Source organism: Oncorhynchus clarkii, chromosome 28 (assembly GCF_045791955.1).
Source record: "Oncorhynchus clarkii lewisi isolate Uvic-CL-2024 chromosome 28, UVic_Ocla_1.0, whole genome shotgun sequence".
NCBI classification, from domain to species: Eukaryota; Metazoa; Chordata; class Actinopteri; order Salmoniformes; family Salmonidae; genus Oncorhynchus; species Oncorhynchus clarkii.
Window position 1 is genome coordinate 10,652,829 of NC_092174.1, and position 18,974 is coordinate 10,671,802.

At 42.1% G+C, this 18,974-nt stretch overlaps 1 protein-coding gene across 2 annotated transcripts in view; it reads left to right on the forward strand.

The window, feature by feature from the left end:
• LOC139386558 (serine/threonine-protein kinase N2-like) overlaps positions 1 to 18,974 on the forward strand; it is a 46,425-nt gene that overhangs the window by 7,738 nt on the left and 19,713 nt on the right. The window contains exons 1-3 of one of the 2 annotated variants that reach the window (XM_071132207.1): positions 1,763 to 1,998; positions 5,166 to 5,466; positions 17,920 to 18,074. In XM_071132207.1, coding sequence (XP_070988308.1) covers positions 1,933 to 1,998; positions 5,166 to 5,466; positions 17,920 to 18,074 — 522 coding nt within the window. In that variant the 5' untranslated portion in view covers positions 1,763 to 1,932. Of the gene's footprint in view, positions 1 to 1,762; positions 1,999 to 5,165; positions 5,467 to 17,919; positions 18,075 to 18,974 lie in introns of those variants that run through there. The other variant, XM_071132208.1, reaches the window with a different exon arrangement.

An 18,974-nucleotide genomic window follows, 5' to 3' on the forward strand; every position in this document is an offset into this window, starting at 1 on the left:
TGAAGCTGGTTGAGAGAAAGCCAAGCATGTGCAAAGCTGTCAAGCCAAAAGGGTGACTTCTTTGAAGAATGAAAAATATATTTGGGTTTGTTTAACACTTTTTGTGGTTGTGTTATTTCATAGTTTTGATTTCTTCACTATTATTCTACAATTTAGAAAATAGTCCAAATTAAGAAAAACCCTTTAATGAGTAGGTGTATCCTAGCTTTTAACTGGTACTGTGATGACATATGTATTTATCATGGACCACTTTTGGCTACTTTGAGAACTACTGGCTAAAAATTAATATACAAAAGTACCAGAGAATCTCTCTAAACTGACCAGGGTTGTAATTACATCTGTCATCGATGTATTTGTGATGGACCGTCATTTCCAAGCACTGCAGTCTTTTAAATGCTTTAGTCTGGCCTGGAGGTGAGGTTGTTGACCTGATGTGCCATTTCTGTTTTAAAGGCAGCTACCAAACCAAATGTGTTGAAGCTGGTTTCGGGTAATAATTTGTGTAAAGGTTGAATGGTGTTCAAGGTTAGTCAGGATTTAAAAAATAAAAAAATATAAACAGGTACCATAATCCCAATAGTCTTGGTTTCTAAAGTCAGACTTGGCATAAATGAATGTCTGCCTGACCAACTTTTCCATTGTCCCTCAAATTTAATTGAGCTTTTGTTGGCATTTGAGCTGAAGACTATTTAGCCTGCTTATAGTGAAAATTCATACTTTTTATGTTAGCTTTGGTTTCGCTGCATGTTTTAAGGTGACATTGTTTTAGGTGCATGAGAAATAGGCTAATCTAACATATTAAGGAATAAGGACACAATATTTTATCATTTGTGATGTTTAAAAACTCCTATGCAAGCCTGTCCAATTTCAGTGTTCTCCTCGGTCAGTTAGATTTTCTTAGCTATTTTGTTGCTTAGAGGGAAGAATAAGGTTGGTCTGTGTCTTTGTATTGTGTTCAGGGGTAGCCTAGTCAAACAGAGTTACAGAAAAACCAATTAGGTTGAGCTGTCTTTTTACCTCTTCTAGGAGTTGAGTTGTTTACCTATGAGTCATACAAGGAGGCGGAGCCTGTCTCCCTCTGGACTGGAATGTACTATAGGCCTAGGCATTGCATATTTCCTCTGTAAAGCACCTTTATGGGAGGAGAGGGTGGCGTTAAAGATAGAGAAGTTTTAGCCACTAGCCAGCCAAAACAGGGAACTACCGTGCACTCTGTCAAACACACACTAAGCCTATTTTTCTTTTACTCTAACTGGGTCAATCAGAGCATATCAATTAGGCAAAATAAATGTTGGCTAATTTGACACAAATACAATAGCTCTATGTTATTCCATTGGCTCTTGGTTGAAACACGGTGCTTGCTTGCACCACCAAAGTAGTGGATTAGATTCTTTCATTAGCCATATACTGAACAATTAACAGTACTTAAAGCTGTAGACGGCGTTGGGGAAACGACCTTGGCAAAAAAATTACGTTACGAACTCTTTCCCAGGCTCCCAATCTTAACCTTACAAAAAGCCATTTACATGTAGCTGTACACAACTGCAAAGCCACCTCCTACTCCCTCACACGTCGCTCCATGGGGGAGGCCATTGGACCGCTGGCGTTTTTTTTTTTACCAATGTTTATTTTAAGATTCAACTCTCTCCCCGGAGTGAGATTAGGTCCCATTCTCGTCTCCTGTGACCTCACAGAGCGCAAGGCTAAGCAGGATTTTGTTCCCTCAGACGGTTTGTGTGTGTGTGTGTGTGTGTGTGTGTCTGTCTGTCTTTGAGAGTGGGAAGGGTTGGACAGAGAGAGTATGCGTCCAACTGACTTTTGCTTTTGAGTCACCCAGACATGTTGCTGTTGTAGAGGATAACTGTTTTAGAAAAGAGAGAACTTTACCTATGTTATTGTGATGAGAGGAAGAACAAAGCAGAACTTCAAAACATGCATGGACGGTCTTCTGTTGCAGATGTAATGGAGACAAGGTTGATGGAAATTGATGATGTGATGGTAAGGAACATAGATTTGTGTAGGAATAGTCAAATATAGGGATGGGCATTTGAAATGATTTCAGTATTTGAATAATATTTTTGGGGATATCCAGATAGTTGAAAGATATTTGTTTTTTTAAAGAAGTTTTTTATTTTTGTACAACCAAATCTTTCCTTTTTAATTTAAGTGGCATGTTATAGAAGATTCCAGACACCGTTTTTGTGATTTCACATTTTAGAGAAACGTACAGCAAACATCTTCCTCATCCTTGTTTTGTAGTATGGGGGCCCCCAACATATTTTTTTTAGCAAAGGCTCCAAAAACACCCTAACACATCCTTTTGGAAATGGTAAAGCTCTCAGTATAGTGATGCAAGTCTTTAGCTGTTGTATATATGAAATTATGTCATTCCGAACTGCAACGTTATATTCCATTTTGTTGCGACTAGCTAGCTAAAGTAGCAATGCTAATTGAGGCTATTTTCCTGCGCTCCCCTTCCAGTGTCTACAACAGCTCCATTCATATGAAACAACAGCTTAATTCCATAATGTTAATTACATTTTGCTAGTGTTGCACGGTATACCGGTACCACGGTAATATCATGTTACCAAAACGTCATGATACTTATGATACCAACATTTTAGAATAACGTAGTACCGTTTCATATGATACTACTGACTTTCAGCCCTACCGATATAAAGGACCTACTGGCTTCTATTATAAAATGTGTGGGCCAAAATCCCTGCTGCAGTGTGTGCAAACCTGGTCAAGAACTACAGGAAACGTATGATCTCTGTAATTGCAAAATTACAAAATATTAAGTTCTGCTTTTCTGATGTATCAAATACTTATGCCATGCAATAAAATGCAAATTAATTACTTAAAAATCATACAATGTGATTTTCTGGATTTTTGTTATAGATTCCGTCTCTCACAGTTGAAGTGTACCTATGATAAAAATTACAGACCTCTACATGCTTTGTAAGTAGGAAACACTGCCGATTTTGCAGGTTATCAAATACTTGTTCCTCCCACTGTAGGTCTAAAATATACTGAACAAACATATAAAGTGTAAAGTGTTGGTCCTATTTTTCATGAGCTGAAATAAAAGATCCCAGAAATGTACCATACGCACAAAAAGTGTATTTCTCTAAAGTTTTGAGCACAAATTTGCGTACATCCCGGTTACTGAGCATTTCTCCTTTGCCAAGATAATCCATCCACCTGACAGCATGATCATTACACAGGTGCACCTTTTGTTGGGGACAATAAAAAGTACTAAGGAGTATTTATGTCTGAAATAACGTCCTTTTGTGGGGAAAAACTCATTCTGATTGGCTGGGCATGGCTCCCCAGTGGGTGGACCTGGCTCCCAATTGGGTGGGTCTATGTTGCTGGAGGGACCTCCTGACTCCATATACAGTGCATTCGGAAGTATTCAGACCCCCTGGCTTTTTCCAAATGTTGTTACGTTACAGCCTTATTCTAAAATGTATTAAATAAAACATTTTCCTCATCAATCTGTCTATATAAGGTCCTGTCACTCTGACAGAGCTCCAGAGTTCCTCTGGAGATGGGAGAACCTTCCAGAAGGACAACTATCTCTGCAGAACCCCACCAATCAGGCCTTTATGGTAGAGTGGCTATACGGAAGCCACTTCTCAGTGAAAGGCACATGACAGTCGCTTGGAGTTTGCCAAAACGCACCTAAAGGAGAGGAAGCTCTTTGGCCTGAATGCCAAGCGTCAAGTCTGGAGGAAACCTGGCACCATCCCTATGGTGAAGCATGGTGGTGGCAGCACCATGCTGTGGGGATGGTTTTCAGCAGGAGGAACTGGGAGACTAGTCAGGCTTGAGGGAAAGATGAACGGAGTAAAGTATTGAGAGATCCTTGATGAAAACCTGCTCAGGACATTTGCCCTAAGCATAAAGCCAAGACAACGAAGGAATGGCTTCGGGACAAGCCTCTGAATGTCTTTGAGTGGCCCAGCCAGAGCCCAGACTTGAAACTGATCGAACATCTCTGGAGAGACCTGAAATAACTGTGCAGTGACTCTCACCATCCAACCTGACAGTGTTTGAGAGGATCTACAGAAAAGAATGGGAGAAACTTTCCAAATAAAGGTGTACCAAGCTTGTGGCGTCATAACCAAGAAAACTCGAGGCTGTAATCGCTGTCATAGTATTGAGTAAAGGGTCTGAATACTCATGTAAATGTGATATCTGTTTTTTTATTTGTTATACATTTTCAACAAATTTTGAAAACCCTGTTTTTTCTTTGTCGTTATGGGGTATTTTGTGTATGTTGATGGGGGGGGGGGGAAATCAATTTAATCCATTTAGAAGAAGGCTGTAATATAACAAAATGTGGAAAAGGTGAAGGGGTCTGAATACTTTCCGAATGCACTTGTAGGTTGACCTTTCATTGTAATTCCATTCAAGAAGACTCACAGAGCTCTAATCCTTCCCCAGTTAAGACTGATGCAGGTCAAGGCCCATACTAATGCCCGATTCCAAAACAACTCCAAGCTCCTAACCCCTAGTCACTTATGTAGATCTGAAAGGATTGGGTAGGTATGGGGCCCAGATGTTTTTCCACAGCCTTTAATTTGGGCTCACAATAGCCTAATTTCCCTAGTCGGATCATGTGGTCAAGAAAAAGTCCTGGCCAGCAATGGTGAACATTTCACCTAGCCTGGTCACAGAGCTATGACAATATTGCAATGTAATCATCCTATCCAGTCCTTTCATATCACCACGTGTGATTAAGTGGCAAAGGTTGCCCAATGACCTGTGTTCCATCTTTTAGTTCTTGTTAAAATATAATAGATCCTAGCCATTGAGTCAGCTGACCAAAAAACTGTCAGAGGTTTGGTGGGAGTGAGACTGCTCCTAACCACAGATCTAGGGTCAGATTACCCTACCAAAAGGCCAAGGTGGGATGAAAAAATATCTGACCCCTTATCAGTGGTTAGGGGCTTACAACCTAACCACTACTTCAAGATGAAGTTCGGCTTCAGGTGGTACTAACTAGAAATGTAGTCTTGATCTCTTGAGAATAGTTGAGAGACTACATAAATGCAGTCTCAGTCTAGGGCTCCGGTCTTGACTCCGTCTATACTACCATTCTCATTCCAGTGCATCCATTCTAACCCCCACTCTCTCTCTTCTCTGTTGTCCCCCAGGGTGATGCCAGAGGCCAGCTGGTGTCGGAGCGGCTGGGCCTGGGCCACAATCTGGACCTGTCGGACACCATGGTGCAGCAGAAGCTGGACGAGATCAAGGAGCAGATCCGCCGCGAGATTCGCAAGGAGCTGAAAATCAAGGAGGGCGCGGAGAACTTGCGCAAGGTCACCACAGACAAGAAAAGCCTGGCCTACGTGGACAACATGCTGAAGAAGTCCAACAAGAAGGTGGAGGAGCTCCACCAGGAGCTCCAGGAGCTCAATGCCCACATCGTGGTCAAGGACCCCGATGAACTGCTAGGTATGGCTCTTGTTCACTGGGCATGGGAGGAATTAAGGTTGCAAAACTCTGGAAGCTTTTCCAGGTTGATCAGAAATCCCAGTTAGAGTATACCTAGTTAAAGGATTTCCTCCCTGCTTATTTTCTCCAGATTCCAGGAATCCTTCAACAGAAATTTCTGAAAAACCGGAGAATTTTGAATGTGAAACTGATATGAGGTGTATGCACTGATTTAAATGCCCCCCCCCCCCCCCCCCCCCCCCCTTCCCTCCACAGTCCTGTTTCAGTTCACATTGTGGTTAATGACCCTAACAAACTGCTAGGGACTGTATGGTCCACTGATTCATGGTGAGAAGTGAATTGAGTGGAATACAGTACCCAAATTTACTTTTAGTTTAGGGCTGGGCGGTATACTGTATTTTGCTACAGTGTATAGAGGTATTTCAATGTTTGGTTTGTTAAATGTGACACGCTACTCCGCCGTGTGTAGCGTCCGTTTTTATAGTTTACTCCGCTATTTGAGTTGTCTATATCCTCTCGCTCTCTCTCTCCACGAGGCTTTCCACACAGACCAAGCCCCGCGCCAATCAATCAAGGAGCTCAGTTAGTGTTGCTCGACCAGGAGACCGCTTGTTCAGTCTGCATGGTCAATGCAGTACATGCAGCATGATGGAAATGATGCAGACAATTACATTGATGGAAACTACAATCTATCTGCAACATTACATCTGATCTACCCCCGATAAAATAAAAAACATTGAATAAAAAAGGTAAATAGTTTTTATCCGTTAATGCTAATCGCTTGTTAGTGGGCTAGCACTCTAATATATGTCAGAGAATCGCAGCTAGTTAATAAAGCCTGATGCTAGTGATGGTGGAGGCCTAAATCGGCATGTTTTCTGTGCAACATTATATTCAAAATCAAAGAGGAAAAGAGGAAGCATGAAAATGGTAGCTACATGAAGTTGCTAAGACAACATTGAATGTAGCCAAAGGTTAAAAGGTCCCCTAGGAAACGGTGACCAACACTTTGGTTCTTAATAACACCTCCCTGGCTTTTTCATTTGTTTTCATGTCAAACAACACTGTATTCAAAGTGGCCGTTATTATATTCTAACTATAGAATTATAATAATCATTATATTTCCATGATCCCTACAGTTCACCCAATTGTTTTGCTCTAAATCTCAAGTCAAATTGCAATTGCGATATTTGGTTAAAAATAAGGCCTCAATTTCTTTTTTTTGCCCATATTGTGCAGCCCTACGTGGCAGTGTGGAAATGATCTCAAATGAGTGCAGAAATTGAAAATGCTGGGGGGGAAATGTGGGTTGAAGTTTGATTGAAAAGTATAAAACAATCAGAATGCCCCGTTTGAAAACACAATGTACTGAATGTGTTGCCACCCTAGGCTCATGCACTACTTCTAAAGCAAATTTAGCAAAACATAATACCAGCATAATGTCAAATCCCAAAAATATAGTGATATGATATTTTGGCAGTATCGCCCAGGCCTACTTCAGCTGTGGTATTTCTTGGTACAAGGACACTCAATACGTGATACAGCACATAATTACTCATTTGACAGCACCAACACAAGTCCACACAATGCATGACAAATGCACAGAATGCACAAATAGGACCTACACACAATGAATGCACTCTATTGTGGTGAGTCATCTTCTAGGAGCTGACACTGATACATCCCAAATTCCTTATTGTGTTATTGCCTCCATTAGTTACTTTCGAGGCTGTTGGAACCTGCTGCTGTGAATTTGTGCGCGACAATGTTTGTTTTTTACCGTGTTACTGGAACTGGGGAAATGCATTATTGTGTTGTTACAGTGGATGGGCAGGGAATAGTTTCTCAAATTGATAATGGGTAAGGAGAGAAGGAATGGGTTTCTCTGCTGCTATTGCATATTCTACTAGACATTCAAAATTGGGGGGGGGGGGTTCTCTATGTAATATTAGTCTTAAGTGGGAACAAATTTAGCCTGACTCATTGAACCCTTATCTGATGAGAAAGGGCTTTTGTTAGCTGACTCATGGCCAATGGAATGTCACAAGGCGTCTTGGAACTAGGAACTGACCTCAGGTCATCTCCTCAGCAGCCAAATTCTGGTTAATGTCTGCTCTTGATAACTGATGTCAGATCAGCTCCCCCTTCACTCCCAACATAACCAGCAGAATTATAAAACCATTAAACAGGTCTTGGGTCAGTTGTTAAATGGCACGCTGTCACTGTATACATTACATGACCAAAAGTATGTGGACACCTGCTCGTTGTTACATCTCCATTCAAAATCATGGTCATTAATATGGAGTTGGTCCCCCCTTCTATAACAGCCTCCACTCTTCTGGGAATGCTTTCTGCTAGATGTTGGTACATTGCTGCAGGGACCTGCTTCCATTCAGCCACAAGGGCATTATTGAGGCCACGCACTGATGTTGGGCGATAAAGGCCTGGCTCGCAGTTGGCGTTCCAATTCATCCCTACGGTGTTCGATGGGGTTGAGGTCAGGGCTCTGTGCAGACCAGTCAAGTTCTTCCACACCGATCTCGACAAACCATTTCTGTATGGACCTTGCTTTGTGCACGGGGGCATTGTCATGTTGAAACAGGAAAGGACCTTCCACAAAGTTGGAAGCACAGAATCGTCTAGAATGTTATTTTATGCTGTAGCGTTAAGGTTTCCCTTCACTAGAACTAAGGGGCCTACCCCGAACCATGAAAAACATTATACCTCCTCCACCAAACTTGCACTATGCATTGGGGCAGGTAGTGCTCCCCTGCCATCCGCCAAACCCAGATTTGTCCGTCAGACTGCCAGATAGTGAAGCGTGATTCATCACTCAAGAGAACGTGTTTCCACTGCTCCAGAGTCCAATGGAGGCGAGCTTTACACCACTCCAGCCGACGCTTGGCATTGCGCATGGTGATATTAGGCTTGTGTGCGGCTGCTCGGCCATGGAAACACATTTCATGAAGCTCCCGACGAACAGTTCTTTTGCTGACTTTGATTCCAGAGGCAGTTTGGAACTCGATAGTGAGTGTTGTAACCGAGGACAGATCATTTTTACGCAATACGCGTTTCAGCACTCGGCGGTCCCATTCTGTAAGCTTGTGTGGCCTACCACTTTGTGGTTGAGCCATTGTCGCTCCTTAACGTTCCCACTTCACAATACTAGCACTTACAGTTAACCGTGGCAACTCTAGCAGGGCAGAAATTTGACAAACTGATTTGTTGGAAAGGCACCAATGACGGTGCCACGTTGAAAGTAAGGCCATTCTACTGTCAGTCTTTGTCTATGGAGATTGCATGGCTGTGTGCTCAATTTTATACACCTGTCAGCAACAGGTGTGGCTGAAATAGCCGAATCCACTAATTTGAAGGGGTGTCCACATACTTTTGTGTATATATAGTGTATGTCGAGGGCTCCCCTATCTGTGGCTGACCTGGGATCAGGCATTTGTCTTGGGGAGTGTTCCCCTGTCAGCGCTCCAGGAGTGACATCACCCTGCTTGCTATTCAGTGACTCAGCACTTGTCGGCCGGCCCAGCATGGGCTGTGGAGAGGAGGAGGCCGTTGACTGGTCCTGACCCTCGACCAAACCCCTCTCCTCTGGAGGGAAGCCCTGGTTCACAGGCACACGCGTGGATACACACTCAGATGCACACGAGATGCGCGCACACACAGATGATCAAATGTCAGTCTGGACTGCTTTAGTGACTGCAATACACACACTGATGATCAAATGTCAGTTGGGACTGCAATGGTGACTGCAATACATTCTATACACACACACACAACATGGCTGAGTATCCACCATCTACATTTGCATCTGCTGACATTCCGTCTATCTGATGTTGAACACAGTTCAGTCATATTTTCTGAGGAACCTTGCGGACCCGTAATCATTCTCATTAGCATCAGACTTTATGACTGGTGTTGCCTAGAGCAACCTGACGTACTCTTCTTTCATCTCCCCTATTTAAAGCAACCACAGAGATTCGCTGCCAGCTTAATGGATGATTAAATGAATCATTAGGCTGTGTTTGAATGAATCTGTGACACCTGAGGTGTTTTAAAGATTCTGCAGAGACCCCAATGTTTAACAGGATGCACTTCTCATTAAGGTGTGTGATAATTGAATGCTAACTGGTTAGTGCTGTTGATTGGTATAGGCCTAGAGCTTGTCAGCTGTGGTGCCATTTCAATGTAGCGTTGCAGGGGGGGGATGTGATGCTATGGGGTCAAGTCAATTCCACTTTCTAAGCTTTTGTTTGGACCTGTTATTGCTCATTTTTAATTTTACCAGAAATATGAAATTTAGCCCTCAAACTGTCACGAGCCAACAGTAAGAGCCAGGAAAAGCCAGTCAGGCAGGTTTTTTCCCACGTGTGTGATGAAGCGAGTGTTCCCGCGGCTCTCTTTGGGGTATAGAGGAGGTGTTCCGCTCAGCAGCCATTCGAGCCCAGGCACGAAAAATCAGTGAGCTCATGCCTCAGCACCGCAGCTTGACTGAAATTATACACTTTTGTTTTTGTGAGTGAGTGGGTTGCACACTCAGCTGGAGACCCAACAGCTCCTTGGGCAGGAGGAGAGTATGGAGCTCCTGGGTGGTGTTAATTTGGGTTCACCGTAGCAAAACCCTTACAAAAAACACGGAGGGACTACCTGAAGTCGTCCAGCACAAAACGCTTCATTTTCCGTAGCAATTTTCTTCTGTTTTGTGCCTGATGAATAAGACCCCGACTTTAACTGCTCTCACAACTGTGACGAAACACCATGAGCGACATCGGAGGCATTGAGCAAAAAGGGCCTCTCAGTCATACCATAAACAGGCATGTCGTATTTGCATTTACAGTACCGTCACATGTAGTTTTCAGCAAGTTCATGCTTGTTTTACTCCGGAGACTGCCACGGCGGGTTCCCCTAACTTCTGTAGTTCAAAACAAATCCCAATGCTTTAAGGCATTTTGTCACTTCCTCATATTAGGGGTGGGCAACTCCAGTCGTTGGGGGCCGAAGTGGTGTCACTTTTTCCCCCCATCCTTAGAAAACGCAGCTGATTAAACTAATTGATTTTTAGTTGATTATTGGAGTCCTGTTTGTTAGCTGGGGCAAAAGTAAAACCAATTAGGCCCATCACCTGAAAGTGTAAAAACAAGAATTCATCTCCAATAGTTTTCATACCGACAGGCCTTCTGTTTTTACACAAATTGAAATCCCTAGCTTGAAAGCGACTGTTTTTCCTGGAAACTGTGCAGTGCAATTTTCAATGAGCTTCACCCCCCTCACCATTTGAGTGACAGCTAGCAAGATTCACACACAGCAGAGCAAAATGTATAAATGATGGGTTAAGAAAAAAACACATTGCACCAGAAAAGCGTGAAGCTGCAGCTGCGCGTTTAGAATGGTTTGAACTTCTCAACACGAGGTGGAGACAAACTCACCTCACTGGAACGGCTGATTAGCTATCTTCTAAATCAGATTTAAGTAGGACCATCCTGTTACTCTGCTCAAACCATCGTATTACGCTACTCTCATCAACCCATTAGGGAACCATCGATACGGCTGTCTAGCCTATCTTCAAAGAAGCATCTTCAAGAGCGAATGGAAGGAAAATCAACTCTGTTCAGGATTACAAGACAAGTCACTGTATACCGGACAACTACAAAGAAGGACAAAAGTAGAAGAGTTGTTAGAACCATTTCAGACAATCAGATCCTTACAAGCGTGCCTCAAAAAGGCACAGCCCCCTTTCCAAGGCTGCTCCGGTCACCGAGAGATCCCTGGCGAACAAAAGCATTTCACATAAATACATTCATGATATCTTGCTCAAAGCGGGCGGTGGTTCGTGTGCAAAGTATATGGTTATTGTAGGTGAAAGTAGTTTCTGAATGTGGCAATGTTAAGTGTCTCGTGTCCCTCTCTCTCCCTCTCCATCTCTTCTTTAACAAGCATCCATGCTGTTGTCATTCCGCTAGGGACCTGTTTTCAGCATATTACGTCTCCAGTCAATAACCGGTGCAGCGTGTATGTTTATCCTGTGTACCCATTTTAATTAGCTAGTAAATAAATAATTCAACTAATTTGTGTAGTATTTGTGTAGTAATCATAAGTAAGGCTCAGGTTTTTGCAGATGCAAGGTTACGACTGTTCAGAATGATGATATGATATGAGGTTGTGATTAATAAGTTGACAGTTTATAGATGTGATAGGTAAAGACCTTTTTTTAGAGTTTAATTCGGGAGATGGTAACTCTGTGGTGCCCCAGATCCTAATGAGTTAATTGTTACATGATTCATTTAATAGGGTAACAACTAAGTCAACAACTAGTTAATTAGAAAAATAACAGACTTCAGATTAATGTTAAAGTCAAGTCACGCCATTTTCGGGGCCCACTTAAGTCTCGTGACCACTACTTTCAGAATTACTGGCTAAAAGTAGTGATCACCGATATGGCATTTTTGGCCGCTACCAATATCCAATATTTTCCTTGTCAAAAAACCCGATACCGATAACTGATATTTAAAAAATGTAGTAGCCTTTTAAGCATTCTAGTACAGTTAAATAGTTAACACACACACAGACGCAGCGGTCTAAGGCACTGCATCTCAGTGCAAGAGGCGTCACTGCCATCTTGGGTTCGAATCCAGGCTGTATCACATCCGCCCGTGATTGGGAGTCCCATAGGGCAGTGCACAATTTGCCCAGCGTCATCCGGGTTTGGCTGGGGTAGGCCATGATTGTAAATTAGAATTTGTTCTTAACAGACTTGCTTAGTTAAATAAAGGTTACACACACACACACCATACTGACCAAAAAGTTATTTTGTTGGCATTTAAGTATGTCCCCATTACCAGTAAAACATAATCAAAACCTATTTATTTCAGTTATTTGCTGTGCTGTTTTGTTGTTCATTTGTTCAGTTGTTTCATTCTCAACCATGATTTCTATGAAACTCCGTTTGGGTCTTTGCCACTATTTGACGTGTCAAATAAGCTTGTTGACCAATCAGGACCTGACTATGACTGCACATTCCATAATACATTAATGCGTTAATACATTTTTTACATAGTTATTACACATTGATTACACTATCACTTGTATTTCATATGTCATAACAATTCATCGATATGTATGCTATGATGCTGGTAAGTTGTCTCGCGCACCTACAGTGCTGGTCATTAAAAAAAAGCTAGATAGCTCATGGATGCAATCAATGTTCTTCCCCAAAAACATAGCAAAACGACATAGTCCATTTCAGTAGCTATCGTTAGCTAGCTAACTATATAGCTCGGTGTCATCATCTAAAATAACCCTAATTTATTAGACAGTTCTTATTTGATTAATGGTGGTCGGACCATCTATGTGAAGCTAGCCACAATAAGGATTAGCCACATAAGTGGACTTTGGTTAGCCTTCAAAATAAAAGTATGTAATTGACAGTGATGCAAATGAATACAAATAGTAGAATTATGACATAATTGAATAGATCATACTAAATGAGGTTGGAATGTTGTCATATAAAATCGACAAAAGATAATAATTTGACAAATCTGTTGAATTCACACTGGATGTATTAGACTTCAGAATTACATTGGGGGCATCCTTATTTCACTGTACAGCCTTACCTATGGATTGCGTATCAATGACATGGGGTATCGGTCTACTCCGTGACACCCAGAGAACATTAGCATCGTAGCTCTTGTTGGGGGACTCTGAAACAACTGTGAATTGAGCCACATTTATTGTCAACCTATGTGTATTGAACACTATTCCAGAGGGAAAACAATACTGCGTGGATGTTTTGGAGACTGATAACTCTGAGGAGGACGTTGGGAAAAATATATTGGGTATTGAGTAGACTGTTATCCCATTTCATTGATCCCCAATCCTTAGGTAAAGCTGTACAGTGCAATATGAATGTCAATACCAACAATCGGCTAACTGGGGAGGTGATTTTACAGAGTCACAGTCTCGCGATAAGAGCTACAACGCTAATATTTGCGTAAACTCTTCAGTTGTGTTCTGTGGGTGTCACAGAGTAGACTGATGCCCCATTTAATTTCTTCAGATTCCAACCTTGTTTAACATTATCTAGTCTAAATATGGTATGATTCCAACAATTGTAACATTCTGCATCACTTTCAAAGAGGTACTTTTATTTTGAAGGCAAACCGCAAATTCCACTATTGTGCCTAATCCTTATTGTGGCTAACTTCACATCACATAACCCGGTGCGGTCGAGCCTCACTAGTCAGATGATGTTAGCTGGCTACTTATAACTTTAGCTTTGGGCAACAGGGTTAAGTAGTTGACTAGCTATTTATTTTCATGAACTGAAGCGCAATTTCAATAGGCGAACAACAAGTGGCTACCTAGCTAATACTTACTCACAAGGATTCCTAAATCATTGCTAAGAATAGTGAAAATTACTGCAGTTTCTACTGGTTATTGTTTTCAGGATGGTTATATTGGTGCTAGCTAGGGACCAAGCTAAAGCTAGCTAGCTAGCTACCCCAGAAGTTGCAGTCAAACAAATAATGCTTTATTACCAACGTGGTATTGTAAACACATCGTTCATGGCCGGTGTTTGCTTGTTTGCAGACTTTTTTGTACAGCTTTGACAGTGCTACTGATAGTAGTGGTGGCACATCGCTTGCAGGTGCAAATTCAGAACACACAACATTCTAATAGAACTGTGTTATTTGACATGTAAAATTAAAAGCTTATTTAACATGTCAAATAGTGTTATTTGACTTGTATCTTTTTTGACACGCAAAGACCCAAACGGCGTTCGGTGACGCTAATAGCAGTGACGCTATTACTGTGTAACTCTGGTAGGGCAACATCTGAACGATAGCGCACTTGGTAACGTTAGTGTGTACCGGTGCTCGACCAGTCGCGAAAATCAACATCACTCACGACAGAGAACAGTTGATTGTCAAGGGCAATGAATTCCATTATCTCAAAGTTTTTTACTCTTTCAAATGACTGCTCGACTTGTTGACTGCTCAATCCACACAGCAGACATTGTGTGCTAGGTTAGGAATGCTGTGTTGCACGTGTAGCGCAAAATTTTACGTGGCATCATTACTTCATGTACCTACGTTATATACAGTGGGGCAAAAAAGTACAGTGGGGCAAAAAAGTATTTAGTCAGCCACCAATTGTGCAAGTTCTCCCACATAAAAAGATGAGAGAGGCCTGTAATTTTCATCATAGGTACACTTCAACCATGACAGACAAAATGAAAAAAGAAATCCTGAAAATCACGTTGTAGGATTTTTAATGAATTTATTTGCAAATTATGGTGGAAAATAAGTATTTGGTCAATAATACCCTTTGTTGGCAATGACAGAGGTCAAACGTTTTCTGTAAGTCTTCACAAGGTTTTCACACACTGTTGCTGGTATTTTGGCCCATTCCTCCATGCAGATCTCCTCTAGAGCAGTGATGTTTTGGGGCTGTTGCTGGGCAACACGGACTTTCAACTCCCTCCAAAGATTTTCTATGGGGTTGAGATCTGGAGACTGGCTAGGCCACTCCAGGGCCTTGAAATGCTTCTTACGAAGCCACTCCTTCGTTGCCCGAGCGGTGTGTTTGGGATCATTGTCATGCTGAAAGACCCAGCCACGTTTCATCTTCAATGCCCTTGCTGATGGAAGGAGGTTTTCATTCAATCTCACGATATATGGCCCCATTCATTCTTTCCTTTACACGGATCAGTCATCCTGGTCCCTTTGCAGAAAAACAGCCAAAAAGCATGATGTTTCCACCCCCATGCTTCACAGCAGGTATGGTGTTCTTTGGATGCAACTCAGCATTCTTTGTCCTCCAAACACGACGAGTTGAGTTTTTACCAAAAAGTTCTATTTTGGTTTCATCTGACCATATGACGTTCTCCCAATCTTCTTCTGGATCATCCAAATGCTCTCTAGCAAACTTCAGACGGGCCTGGACATGTACTGGCTTAAGCAGGGGGACACGTCTGGCACTGCAGGATTTGAGTCCCTGGCGGCGTAGTGTGTTACTGATGGTAGGCTTTGTTACTTTGGTCCCAGCTCTCTGCAGGTCATTCACTAGGTCCCCCCGTGTGGTTCTGGGATTTTTGCTCACCGTTCTTGTGATAATTTTGACCCCACTAGGTGAGATCTTGCGTGGAGCCCCAGATCGAGGGAGATTATCAATGGGTCTTGTATGTCTTCCATTTCCTAATAATTGCCCCCACAGTTGATTTCTTCAAACCAAGCTGCTTACCTATTGCAGATTCAGTCTTCCCAGCCTGGTGCAGGTCTACAATTTTGTTTCTGGTGTCCTTTGGCAGCTCTTTCATCTTGGCCATAGTGGAGTTTGGAGTGTGTCTGTTTGAGGTTGTGGACAGGTGTCTTTTATACTGATAACAAGTTCAAACAGGTGCCATTAATACAGGTAATGAGTGGAGGACAGAGGAGCCTCTTAAAGAAGAAGTTACAGGTCTGTGAGAGCCAGAAATATTGCTTGTTTGTAGGTGACCAAAAACGTATTTTCCACCATAATTTGCAAATAAATTCATTAAAAATCTTACAATGGGATTTTTTTTTTTTTTTCTCATTTTGTCTGTCATAGTTGAAGTGTATCTATGATGAAAATTACAGGCCTCTCTATTCTTTTTAAGTGGGAGAACTTGCACAATTGGTGACTGACTAAATACTTTTTTGCCCCACTGTATTTAGTCAGCCACCAATTGTGCAAGAAAACAAAGCATGTAGAGGTCTGTAATTGTTATCATAGGTACATTTCATCTGTGAGAGACGGAACTTAAAAATCCAGAAAATCACATTGTATGATTTTTAAGTAATCAATTTGCATTTTATTGCACAACATAAGTATTTGATCACCTACCAACCAGTAAGAATTCCGGCTCTCACAGACCTGTTAGTTTTTCTTTAAGAAGCCCTCCTGTTCTCCACTCATTGCCTGTATTAAAGACACCTGTTACCTGTATTAAAGACCTGTATTAGACCTGTATTAAAGACTCCAACCTCTCCACAATGGCCAAGACCAGAGAGCTGTGTAAGGACATCAGGGCTAAAATTGTAGACCTGCACAAGGCTGGGATGGGCTACAGGACAATAGGCAAGCAGCTTGGTGAGAAGGCAACAACTGTTGGAGCAATTATTAGAAAATGGAAGAAGTTCAAGATGACGGTCAATCCATGCAAGATCTCACCTCGTGGGGCATCACTGATCATGAGGAATGTGAGGGATCAGCCCAGAACTACATGGCAGGACCTTGTCAATAACCTGAAGAGAGCTGGGACCACAGTTTCAAAGAAAACCATTAGTAACACACTACGCCGTCATGGATTACAATCCTGCAGCGCACGCAAGGTCCCCCTGCTCAAGCCAGCGCATGTCCGGGCCCGTCTGAAGTTTGCCAATGACCATCTGGATGATCCAGAGGAGGAATGGGAGAAGATCATGTGGTCTGATGAGACAAAAATAGAGCTTTTTGGTCTAAACTCCACTCGCCGTGTTTGGAGGAAGAAGAAGGATGAGTACAACCCCAAGAACACCATCCCAACCGTGAAGCATGGAGGTGGAAACATCATTCTTTGGGGATGCTTTTCTGCAAAGGGGACAGGACGACTGCACCGTATTGAGGGGAGGATGGATGGGGCCGTGTATCGCGAGATCTTGGAGATCTCAAGAGTATTGAAGATGGGTCATGGCTGGGTCTTCCAGCATGAAATCGACCCGAAACACACAGCCAGGGCAACTAAGGAGTGGCTCCGTAAGAAGCATCTCAAGGTCCTGGAGTGGCCTAGCCAGTCTTCAGACCTGAACCCAATAGAAAATCTTTGGAGGGAGCTGAAAGTCTGTATTGCCCAGCGACAGCCCTGAAACCTGAAGGATCTGGAGAAGGTCTGTATGGAGGAGTGGGCCAAAATCCCTGCTGCAGTGTGTGCAGACCTGGTCAAGAACTACAGGAAACATATGATCTCTGTAATTGCAAACAAAGGTTTCTGTACCAAATATTAAGTTCTGCTTTTCTGATGTATCAAATACTTATGTCATGCAATCAAATGCAAATGAATTACTTAAAAATCATACAATGTGATTTTCTGGATTTTCGTTTTAGATTCCGTCTCTCACAGTTGAAGTGTACCTATGATAAAAAATGACAGACCTCTACATGCTTTGTAAGTAGGAAAACCTGCAAAATCGGCAGTGTATCAAATACTTGTTGTCCCCACTGTAGGTATGCACTTTGACATTGTTTTTTCACATCGGCATTAAACGAGACATCGGGCCAATACCGATGTTGGCATTTTTAGCTAATATCGTCTGATTCCAATATGTTCACCGATATGTCGTGCATCCCTTGCTAAAAGTATACAAAAGTATCAGAGAATCACTTTTTAAAGTTGTAATAGCCCAGCTTCAAATCTTCCCTTCTGATCTTCTACCTTGTTTTTAGATTGCCCTTTGACCCCGGACACCCCGGCCAGCGAGATAAGGATGTGCACCAGCAGCAGCCGCCTGGCCGCCCTGAAGAAGCAGAACGACATTGAGCTAAAGGTCAAGCAGGGGGCGGAGAACATGATCCAGATGTACTCCAATGGCTCCTCTAAGGTACGCCCTCTAACCTTTTGACTTTCACAAAGCCATTTTCAGTAGTGAACTCAGGGGACATGTTAATTTGGGCTCTCAACTTTCTTTCTTTTTTTAAATGAGTGTCTTATTGGTCAAGTGCAGGTAGTCCCTCCCTGCAGTCTCTTGTTCACTTGACCATTCTTGTAAATAATCAGGTAGTGTTTTTCCAAAGCTTAAGAGACCACAAAAGCCATTCAAAATATTTGAGCTCAGTTGCCACCATTCTAAATATGCAGGAATGCAAACTCGTCACTTTTCAGCGACGTTAGCTATTTTGATCCCAAAATAGGCCATTGTGTAGATCTGTAAACAAAAAACTTCTGACGAAGAGTGTATCCCCCATTGAGCTATAAAAGAGAGGCGCGAACAGATTGTTTCCCTGTGTAATCACTACTTCCTCTCTTGAAATGAATGACTGAGCACAGAATGCGTCCTACAAATAGAATATCAGAGTTCAGAGTGTAATGCCAGATACAGTGCCTTTAGAATGTATTCACACCCCTTGACTTTTTCCACATTTTGTTATGTTACAAAGTGGGATTTAACTGTCATTTTTTTTTGTCAACAATGTACACCAAATACTCTGTCAAAGTGGAAGAAATTATATATTTTTTGTATTAATGGAAAATATAACACTATCTTTATTTAGATAAGTATTCAACCCCCCTGAGTCAATATATGTTAGAATCACCTTTGGCAGCGACTACAGCTTCCTGGGTAAGACTCTTTGCACACCTGGATTGTACAATATTTGCCCAATTATCCTCAAATTGTCCTCAAAATTGTCCTCAAAATATCACATTTTCTGTCTAGTTGATTGTTGATCATTGCTAGACATTCTTTTTCAAATCTTGCCATAGATTTTCAAGCCAATTTTAG